At 37.2% G+C, this 11,578-nt stretch overlaps 1 protein-coding gene across 1 annotated transcript; it reads left to right on the top strand.

The window, feature by feature from the left end:
- The first annotated feature begins 6,159 nt into the window (after positions 1-6,159).
- LOC149546255 (TMV resistance protein N-like) lies at positions 6,160-10,801 on the top strand. Its single transcript, XM_089791107.1, has 5 exons — positions 6,160-6,991; positions 7,141-8,236; positions 8,368-8,703; positions 8,796-10,073; positions 10,282-10,801. The coding sequence occupies exons 1-5, from the start codon at positions 6,270-6,272 to the stop codon at positions 10,738-10,740; spliced, it is 3,891 nt and encodes a 1,296-aa protein (XP_089647233.1). The 5' UTR covers positions 6,160-6,269; the 3' UTR covers positions 10,741-10,801.
- The last annotated feature ends 777 nt before the right edge of the window (positions 10,802-11,578 follow it).

The raw sequence follows: 11,578 nt of genomic DNA, 5'->3' as shown, positions 1-11,578 counted from the left end.
TCACTCACCAAGTTAATGGTTATAAAGATTAATTTGAGCTTGTAAACATTGTTTCAGGTTTACAATTTTTTGTTCTCTAAATAAATAAACCCTCTATGATCAGGCAGTTGGAGCAGGAAAACATCAAATGCTTGGAGTGTATTTGCAACGTTCATGTTTAATACTACTGGTTGCATCAGTGCTCTTGAGTTCTATTTACATCTTTACAACTCCAATCCTAAAGCTACTATGGCAAGAGGAGAATATAGCAAATCTATTAGGAGAATATGCACTTTGGATGCTACCAAAACTGTCTGCCTATGCATTAGGTTTCCTAATGCAAAAGTTTCTTCAAGCATAGAGAAAAGTCATGGTAATGGCTTGGATTTCCTTGGCGGTGTTGATGTTTCATGCATTTCTGAGCTGGTTATTAATCTTCCAAGTGGGTATAGGGTTAGCTAGAGTAGCTATTACATCAAACATATCATGGTATATTATCGATATTAGTCAGCTTTTGTATATAGTTTACTTTTGCCAAGAGGCTTGGAAAGGGTTCTCCTGGCTTGCTTTTCATGATCTATGGGCTTTTCTTCGAATTTCAGTGGCTTTGAGTGTCATGCTATGGTTAGTAGCACAATCACTCTTTCTATTTTGTGTTCTAAACTCAATTTCTGGTATAAACCCTAATTAGGATATGCAATGATGGGTAATTTTAAAAATGCAACAATTCAAGTTTAATGTGCTATCTATTTGGTAAGGAACTCCTCCACAAGTTTGATGCACTATCATTTAGCAATAAAACTAATTTACCATTTAGCAATAAAACTTCCACCCACACAAATTGCTAAGTTGTGGACATTTCTCACCTACAAAGCCTGATAATATACCCTTCTCCAAATGAATATAACGCAAAACATCGGTGCATGTACCCTTCTCCAAATGCATATAACATACGCGACGGCCCCTAGTTTTGTAGGTAAGTTTGAGGGTTTTTTAATGCGGAAGAAGTTGGAATGAAGTGTCTCGCAATGCACCTCAAAGTTTAGGTTTTCAATGTTTGAAATGGCATATAATGCGACTTGATATGCTGCAAAAGAAAACTCACCAAATGACCAACACGGGTTTTTTTTTTCAATTATAGCCCGACAATGTCGCAATTGTGACACTTACATTGCCTGATGTCGCAAGTGCGACATTGTCGGGCTATAATTGAAAAAAAAAAAAGCCAACAAAACATAACATTTTCTCGCCGTCACAAATTGGCATCACAAATTGACCCCTAATGTATTAGTGACTGCTGGACTCATCTGTCATAGAAGCACCCCAACCAATAACAGCCAACAATTGATGAGCGGTATCAAAATGCTCAAGAGCAGTAGTGATATCTCTCTCGCCAACTCTCAATTGGCCGCTCACATGGTGACTCTGCACTATAGGCCTCCTATGAACCGTCTCGAATACGCTGTCCACACTATGAGAGAAAGTTGAATCAAATGAACTCCCCTCAAGATCACCAATGCTCAGTGTACTTACATCTGAGTACACATCCAAGCTCTGAACACTAGCATCAGACTCATCCTCATCTAACTCCGAAGAAGTTGCTGCTGAAACTATCTCATCATCACAATCTCTAGCTCCCTCATCCTCTGCAACTAACTAAGAGTCTAGATCCTGACAAATATCATCAGGGGTCACTGACAAAGTAACTCCCTCAACTGACAAGGTAGCCCTGGCTAAAACAAACTCCTCCCACTTAAACTCTACCTCATCCTCATCTATGGGTTCCGATAGCACTAAATCAAGGAAACCATCTACACCAACTGTCAATGCTAAATCTATGTCCAAAGTCAGAAATAAAAATCCAAATATATTACAACACTCATCATCCTCACTCATAGCAACAGATGAATCTAGAATGCTAGTGTATATATCCTCTAACTGCATCTCCTCTACCGACTCTGACCACATACATAGCTCGACATCAAGTTGTGGATAAGCTATACTATAGCATGGAATGTCATTAGACAAAACATCTATAACACTCCCATCTTGAGTGTCGTCACTAGAAATCTCCATGCTCACATCCTCAACACATGAATATAACACTGTCTTCTGTACCGAACCCATACTGTGACTACTTTCATAAATATCAAAACTGTCAGAGCTCAAACTCTCCTTGCAGTCATCACTCAATATCATATAAGGGGCATCGTCACCAATGCAACTCACAAAATCCTCACAAGTGTCCTTAGATGTGTCCATACTGACAACTCTCAGATCACCTGCAGGAATCTCAACTGTAGACACAGATCACTGTACACATGACTCATTGTCAACCTGTAAACCAACAATGCTAGAGCAGAAACTGAAATCAAGTGTCCCCTCTGTAATAATCTGATCACCAAGTACACCACTGGGAGACTCCATAGAAGCCTCAGGCCTATTTGAGGAAGCCACTGCCTCCTGAACTAGAGCCATGCTACTAAAGCTAACATACACATCCCCAATGAAAATTCCCTTCGAAGAAGAATCTGAATGATTAGAGATGACTACAACATCAACTGCCTCTATAGAACCCACAGTAACTGCTCTGGGAGCCTCAACTCGATGATGCTCGACACTACTATCCTTCAGTGGCACAAAAACATCCATTTAGTCTAGGGCAACAAAACTATCATCAGTACTATGGATGGTAATAGTAGGTGTTGAACTAGGTAATGGTACATTAGCATCACAATTAGCAGATGGAGAAAACTCAAGTCTTCTCCTCTGCAAACCCTATGTTAGCCTATTAAAAGTAGAAGTAAAATATCTCATTGCCCTATCAACTATAGCCAAATCTGATAATCTCTCTACAAGTTGCTACTGATGCAATCTTAATTTCTTGACACTTTCCACCAAAGCATCTAACTTTGTTCTCTTTCCTCTACTACTGTGTTGACTTCTCAAACTTGACCTCCTATATCTATCCATGGCTGGGAAATAGAAATACTGATCACTCTGATAATAATCCCATACAAATAATGAAATCAATTCCCACAGGATGGCAAGATCAGAGCTCTGACACCACTGTAATGACCCTGCTCAAATCTGACCTTAAATTACTAATTGAAGGCTCGAAGAATTTTTTCAAACACTTCACATACAAGGGTCATATGACTGATATAACATTTTAGTTTGCTTTAATGATTCTTTTCTTCAATTAGCATCAATGAGAATATTTACAAATGACTCTAAATTGACTAAATAATGACCTAACATGAATATGCAACTTATTTTGACAATATTCAATGCATATATGTGACTAAAACTACTTGCAATATGTAGCTACAACAACTAGTAATTATGACAAACACTTTGGATGCAACCTAAGATGACATTTATGCACTTACAACCAAGTGGTTTTTTAATAAACATTTGGTATGCATAATTATAACATTATTTATGCCAAAAAAAGAGAACCTACAACCAATTGGCATGCAAACTAATAAGTTGATGATAAATGGCAATAACATATTCAATTACAATAGTAGGTGACCAACAACTTATATCTCATTCTTTGCAATAAAATGTCTACTACAATGATGCTATGAATTGGCCAAGATTCTTGGCTTGCAATTGTTTGACAATAGTGCCAAATTTGATTTTTTGAGTATTCACTTATAGTAGCAATTAAAATGCCTATGATGATAATGCAAACTACTTAGAAGTAGTGAATGCAAGAAGAACCTGGTAATGATGACACCCAATGTTGTTGATGACGAAACAATAAAAATTCAATATGATAAGCACCTTCCAAGCTCAAATTGAAATACTCAAGTTGTCGCCCCTGTTCTTGCCTGACAAAAGTTTAGATAATTAATTACAACACCAAACACCTTCCAATTTGCCCCTAAAAGGATTGTCTTGACGATAGGAATTGAATGCAACAATACCCAGAATGATTGGCCTCCTCAATCGAAAGGTATGAGCAAAAACATGAGACTCACATAGGTTGATCAACCTCCATGACAATAGATTATGAAGGTCTGTAATGATCCTGCTCAATAACATAATCAATCTTAGCAATACATCAGCTGTTGAAGTAACTTCTCCAACAAATGCAACAATACATCAGCTGTTGCAAGTACAATAATACATCAACTATTGTACTCAAATAATCTTCACTGTGAAGCACAAGATTGGACTTCTAAAGTAAAGCCCACAGTCAGCAATAATTCATTTGGTATCTCATAGCCTCAAAATTGCATAACCAATAATGGTTTTCATCCCCAAAGATCCTCCAATGGCTGGAACCCTAGCTGGCTTCTGCACCAAATAATCACATCAAACAATCATCAATTTCTGGATGATGAGAATGAGGCCCATGATGTTTATTTATACTTTTTCCTTAAGAGGTTGGCCCAAAATCTAGAAGCTTCCATAAATTATTTTATTTTTATTAAGTGACTTTATGATATATTATTTTATTTAAGTCACTTTATTAAATTAATTAAATATAAAGTTACCTTTTAATATTTATTTATTTATAACTTTATAAATAATTAACTTAATACCACTTATTTATTTAATTAAAATAATTAACTAGTCATCCTCATAAAATATTCATTATTTTGAATAACTTAATTAATTAAATTAATTAAATCAAATTACCTCCAAAATGGAGATATTACACAAAGTGGCTACTAGGGTAACCCATTGTAGGTTATTTAATAAGTGATAACATTTCATTAAATGGGTTTAAAATGAATTAACAAGATATTGGTACCATAGAAAGTCACTAAAGGGCCAAAGGATTAAAAGACTAGCCAAGTAACCTTAGAGATGACTTGTTAGTATGCTTTGTCAGTACGGAAGGATACTAGTGCCACATAGAGTTAGTAGAGGGCTGGAGGATTAAAAGACTAGCTGGGTAATCTTAGAGTTGGTTCGTGTGATGACACTTGCCCATTTGCGTAGTAGATTTCTTACGTGTCTGTGTTGCCCTTGGGATTAGTTGATACTTGTGTCTTGGTACCCTTTGAGATAGTTTGCTTTCAGGTGATTCCTTGAACCTAGATGTTGGTTTTTGACTTTTGAGTTTGTTATCTTGTTTGAGACTTGAGACTATCTCCTCAATGCAATGAGAGTGGGCCATTTAGGTTCCATGAGGTCAGGTGGTAGTGCTTTTTCTTATACCATTGAGATCCGATCGTAAGATGTCGCTACTTGATGTGTTTGTGCAGATGTTCCTTTCTATTTGTTCTTATATTTAATGATATTTATTATTTCAACCTTTCATACCCTATGACCTGTACAATGGATGATTGTGCATTCTATTTATTGCCAAATGGCATCATATATAATTGTATATTATTTAAATAGATTCATACTGATATATTATTATTTGATGTGGATTTATTATATATTAGATTTATTATTAACTAAACTTAAATGTAATTAAACATCGTGGGACTCTTAAGATTTGTAATATGTTTTATAATATGTATTTAGATGAATGTTAATTACTTCTGCTATGTTATAATTGTTGTTAAATTATTATCTTTAACTAAAATTTTTTTTTGGCAAACTTTGTAAAACTTTATATTAACTTCTTTTAGAGCACATAGTACGAAGTTACCAAAAAAACATTTTTAAAGCCTAAATAACATCAAATAAAAAATATACCCATAACAAATATCCTACCCCACCCCTCCACCTGCACCTATTACCCTAGCCCCTCTTCCATCTGTAGAACCTGCGTTTTCCAAGGCAATGGGTGGTTATCGAGGCAAGGGTGCTTTCCCCAAAGTTGCAGGCCCATGTCAGCTAAAAGGTACGCATGAGAAAGGAATTAAAGAATTTAGGGGAAGGAGGTGGGGGTCCACCAAATTTAAAGACTTTCTTTAACATTATTTGCAACGTTTCAATTTGAATGCCAAATCAAATTTATCTAAGTCAACGTGAGTTTTTTTTTGGGAGAGGCTGGGGAGGGGCGCACAGTAATAGTTGATAGTTGCACTGTAGTCTTTAACAACACCCCATGCTTTTGCGTACAAGGTGGGTCTACCTTTCAGAATTCTGAGCCACGCGCTTCCGATAATTATGCTGTATGACATAATGTCGAAATACGTAGAATTTTCGTAATGGTATTTGTTGTCCTTATAGAATTTTCGTAATGGTATTTGTTGGCCTTGTGGAATAGCTCTTAGCCATTCATTTCCTCTTACGGATACTTTGCAATCCAGTTCCTTAACAAGAACCCTGATTATCGTTAGCTCTCACTTTCTGCGGAAGCTCAAACGAATTCCATGGCATCTACTTCAGGTTTTAACAATGGCCGTCAGCCACAGAACGATGAAACAGATGCTTCTCAAGCTGTTCCTGCCGCTTCATGTGCTTCTGCCAGTTATTCAGTGGTAAGCCTGTTTTCATCCTGCTTTGCTTGGTTTTCTAGCTTCTTTCCTACGCATTTAGATCAGTCCAATTCCGTGGCACCTTCATCCACCCCAGCTAGTCAATCAGTACAGAATGAGCTTACAAACGCTTTCCACGGCATGGCACCATATCCATTGTCTTCTGGTACAAAAAAGCTTCCATACGATGTATTTATTAATCATCGTGGCCCCGATGTAAAAAAGACGCTCGCAATCACTCTCTACAATACCCTAGATGGCATGGGCTTAAGGGTTTTTCTCGACTCAGAAGAGCTTGAATTGGGTGATTCTTTACCTAAAGAATTAGAAGAAGCAATGCGCAGTGCTTCCCTCCATTTAGCCATATTTTCAAAGGGTTATGCCGAATCCCCATGGTGTTTGGCAGAGCTTTCGTTTATGCTCAGAACCAGCACCCCGATTGTACCCGTTTTCTACCATATTCAACCTGACGATGTCCGATATGCGAGTGGAGTCTTTGCTGATGCATTTTCCTGGCACGAAGAGAAACGTAGGCATACGCCAGAAAAGCTTCGGGAGTGGAAGGATGCACTCTACCATGTTTCCAATATTCGCGGTCACGTTGTGGATACCGAGGAGTGAGTCCCAAGCATCTCACCTTTCCTTACAAATTTTATTCCCTTTTTGTTTCAATTTTATAATCTCTTATTTTTCGAGTTACACTGAGGTTAGTGTTTAAAGCATGTTTGTTGTTGTGTTTGGTTTCGCTGCTGTTATACATGGTTAGAGACGAGATGGGGGTGCTCAAGAATATTGTTAATTGTGTTTTGAAAGATGTGAAAAATGTGCCATTTGTGGTCGCCAAACACCCAGTCGGTTTAGATGAAGCTTTAAATGACTTTGAAAGGGCAACAATCCAATCTCATGCAGAATACAATCATCGTGTACAAATTGTAGGATTATGGGGCATGGGTGGCTCCGGCAAAACCACTCTTGCTAAACATTTTTATAACAACAAATACAAAGCCATGGAAAGTTGTAGTTTTGTATTTGATGTCAGAGAAGCTGCTGCTAAAGGTGAATTGCATAACAAGCAGAAACAACTGTTGCAGGGCCTCACGGGTCTAAGAGATGTACGAGTTGATAATATAGAAGTGGGTAAAAGTATGATTGCTAGCCGATTAAAATCTGTTCGAGTATTGATTGTGGTGGATGATGTGGACCATGCGGATCAGCTGGATGCACTTTTGCCTAATAAGGAGAGTCTTGGATGGGGTAGCTTGGTTGTAGTCACCACAAGGGAACTTGAAGTGCTTAGAGCCTGCGGCATTTCCATGGTTTATAAAATGAAAGCATTGGATCTGCATTATGCTGAACAACTTTTTTGTTGGCATGCTTTCTTACAGGCGTCACCATGTCAAGGGTTTGAAGCTTTAGTAAGGAGTTTTCTAAAAGTTTGTCATGGATTACAATTGTCTTTAAAGATTTTTGGAGCACACTTGTATGGCAATTCTAACAGAGATTATTGGAAGCATCAATTAGATAAGATCTCTAGAATATTACCTAAAAATATTACAGGAAGATTAAAAGTAAGTTACGATGCTCTAGATGTTCAAGAAAAAGAAATATTTTTAGATATTGCATGTTTTTTCATTGGAGAGGAGAAAAATATGGTTGTTAATGTTTGGGATGGATCAAGGTGGAATGATCTAGACAGTTGGGAACGACTTTTCAATAAGTGTCTTATTGAACTGGATGATGATGGTGAGCGCATAAGAATGCATGACCACTTAAGAGATTTAGGAAGAGAAGTTGCAAATCAACAGTCACCATACCGACTTTGGTTTCCACAACAGATTATTAAAATTCCTAATCAAATACAGGTAAGATTAATTTGTTAGCTGAACCTCCGTTATACAACATTCTTCTAATGCATTTTATTTGTTACCTTATTTCAGAAATCATAAATTCTTTTCTAAGATTTTAAAATAATTTTGTATATTTTTGAATGAAGAGTATTCGCATTCGAGGAATAGCATCTGCAGGTAGATCCTATAATGGGTTTGAGGAGTTTCCTCGATGTTCACTGGCTGGGGAGGTCGTGGTTGACACAAACAGAGGACCTTATAGTCTCGCGGCATCTTCGCTTGGACTGAAAATTCTTCAGCTCACAGGAAATTATTCTAATCATATGATTGCTGATGTATCAAGAGACTTGTTGTGGCTTCGGTGCACTGACATTAGGCAGAGAAATCTTCGCTCATTTCGTTCATTGGATAATTTGAGGATATTAGAACTTAGTGAGTTTGGACATAGTGAACTAGAAGAGCTATGGGAGACAGCCAGTGATGTAAGCGTCTTCCTTTTAACCTGTTTTAAATATTTATTGCAATATAGTTGTAATTTTATGATTCTGTACATCTCACTGAGTTTTTTCCGCAGGCTCCAGTGCAGTTAAGAGGATTGATAATTTTTGGGTGTTCCAAGTTAAAGAGATTTCCAGATTCAATAGGTTGTCTCATTCATTTGAAACAAGTCGTCATTACCAGTGCCAGGTCCTTGGCGGAGTTCCCAAAAGAATTTTGCCTTCTAAGATGGCTAGAGCATCTCCAAATAATTTGGTGTAAGCTGTCATGGCTTCCTGCCAGCTTCGGCAATTTGATAAGTCTGCGGCATCTAAGTTTAGAGGGATGCCAGAAATTGAGTACATTGCCACACTCTTTTAAGGACCTGGCATTCCTGGAACATCTTGATCTAAACCAATGTGATAAACTCAACTTAAGATCAGACATGCTGGAAAGCATGAGAAAGCTCCAGTATGTGAACCTTTCTGGGTGCAAGCAATTGGAAATGCTGCCTTTTGACATCACAAATCAGGAGTCCTTGAGAACTCTTGACTTACGTGGCTGTACTAGGTTAAGAGAGATGCCTATGGACATTGGTCTATTAGGCAAGTTGAGAGTAATGGAGATAGGGAGTGAGCGTTTGACAAGCTTGCCTGACTCTCTGGAAGGCTTGTCGTCTTTGACTGATCTTCGTATTGAGAATTGCCCCAAGCTGCAGAGTTTACCAGACTCAGTGGGTTGTCTTAATCTCTTAGAGCATTTCTACATAATCTTTTCAGGAGTAGAGTCTTTACCAATATCAGTGAGGCAACTGAGTAATCTGCATACAGTGGCTATAGACAACTCCTTGATGAGAGAGTTGAATCTCGGGACAGGGCCATCTAGTTATTCTTTGTGTCAACTTAAGTGTCTCTACCTATCATCAATAAAAGTGTACAAGATTTCTATCTCTCAAGACTGTTGTCCTGGCCTTGAAACTCTTCAAATTGCACATAATCACAATCTCAGGGAGATAGAAGTTCTACCAACGACACTCAAGGAATTAGATGTAATAAATTGTAAAACATTGAAGGACATTAGGGGTATTGCCGGCCTGGTAAACATTCAAAAGCTGAAAATAGAAGCGTGTCCCGAAATGGATGTGCTACCCAGTTTTGAACACTCAGCTTCTCTCCAAGAATTTGTTTTCAGGAAATGCTACGAAGTCAAGAAAATACAAGGTCTGGAATATTGCAGAGCATTAGAAAAATTAAGAGCAGATACCAGGTGGGAAGAACAGGGTATAGAAAGCTTAGAGCCCCTCCAAAAATTGAAGTGTGTAGAACTCAGAGCAAACAGAAGATCGGGTGTTGAGGGTTGCATTCAAAGCATGCAGGTAATAATGGCTGTGAGCTTAAACATCACACATTAAGATTTGATTTCTAAGCTAAAAATACGAAATAGATTCAAAATTGTTTTATTTTTCTAAGCTCAATTTCCTTCTAAAGATGACTTCTAAGAATTTTGATTTCTATTTAATTTCGTCATATTTGTGTATGGCTGAATGTTGATGGGTAAATCCTGCTAAATGTTGACGTGCACAGGATTTGCAGAAATGGCCTGGAGAAATATTAGTATGTACGCGGGCAGTCTCTAATGCAGCATCTCTTGTAAACTCTTTCTCTTTTCCGACCCTCTATGTTGTTGACTCATTCACTAACAAAAGCATAAGGTCTCAAGCAAAATTGGTTCAGGAGCGACTGCCCAGTGAGGATGCTGTTATTGTATGTTTTGTTATAAATTGTACTGCTCCGAGTATGACAGCAAATATGATATTGCAAATATCTTCCGCGAATAGTCAAATGTTTTCAGCGGAGGTGGAGGAGGGTAGATGGTTCTGGATAGGGCTCTTCACACAGCGTTCAAGGTATCATGCAATTGAGAATTACACTATAAATTCATATTCCGGCCAAGGTGAAGTGGAGAAAGGATTGCTTGTGATGGGAAAAGAGCTCAGATTTATGCAGGCATTTCGTGATTTATGGGCGCTTATAGCAAATTGATATTGCTATATTGATACTGAATCAAAACTAAAATACCTTCATAATACTCTATTTTCAAATATGTCTTGTATGTTTATTCTTCTTTTGCACTTCATTTAAACTGTTACATGCCATCCAATCTCGTGTGCGTGGCCATTTCGGTATTATGAAGTTCGCCACAAAGAATATTGAAGAGCATTTATGTCAGTGTTAGGTTTTTTTGCAATATATAATCATGGGAATTATATAAAACATTGGAACTATAATTTTCTCTTGTTTGAATTGTAATTTTGATTCTATGTATGAAATAAAATAAGATGTTTAATCTATAATTGAGTTTTTTACTTGAGCTAAAAGTATATTTTTAAAAATATGGTAATTTCTCTCGAATTGTAATGGAAGAGCTATTGTTTGTGATATGCACTCATTTTTTTCTATAATTAGTTGACTTTCTGGTGTTCTTATGAGAATCTAATATAGAAAAGTAGAAACTGATGCTATTGTAGATGTCATGTTGCACTCATTGATTTCTCACCATGGTACTATAATTGTCTAGCATGTGTGAAATTTACCTGTCTTTGCAAGAGTTTAAAACACCAATGCCCAAATTTTGGTTATATCTTACACACAAAAGAGAGCTCCTACACACTAGTGCTAATTGAATATTGTAATAGTGTGGCAAGTAATTACCACAACTATATTTTAGTAAGCATTCCTACCTTCACGACAATTTAAATAAAAGAGGGGCTAAAATTTATTCAAACCAAAAGAAATATAGATATCAAACAACCCTATCAAGGTCCACCAAGTGGTCAAAATGATGATCTAAACCTAGAGGTAGTTGACCCTTATCAACAAT

Source organism: Cupressus sempervirens, chromosome 7 (assembly GCF_028749045.1).
Source record: "Cupressus sempervirens isolate cs-2001-9-10 chromosome 7, ASM2874904v1, whole genome shotgun sequence".
In the NCBI taxonomy this organism is placed as follows: domain Eukaryota; kingdom Viridiplantae; phylum Streptophyta; class Pinopsida; order Cupressales; family Cupressaceae; genus Cupressus; species Cupressus sempervirens.
This window is presented reverse-complemented; position numbering and strand designations above follow the sequence as displayed.

Coding starts and splice junctions, on each gene's coding strand:
- LOC149546255 (XM_089791107.1), top strand. CDS start 6,270: ATGGCATCTACTTCAGGTTTTAACAATGGCCGTCAGCCACAGAACGAT. Junction 8,704..8,795: donor TATGGGAGACAGCCAGTGAT/GTAAGCGTCTTC, acceptor TTTTTTCCGCAG/GCTCCAGTGCAGTTAAGAGG. Junction 10,074..10,281: donor GTTGCATTCAAAGCATGCAG/GTAATAATGGCT, acceptor TGACGTGCACAG/GATTTGCAGAAATGGCCTGG.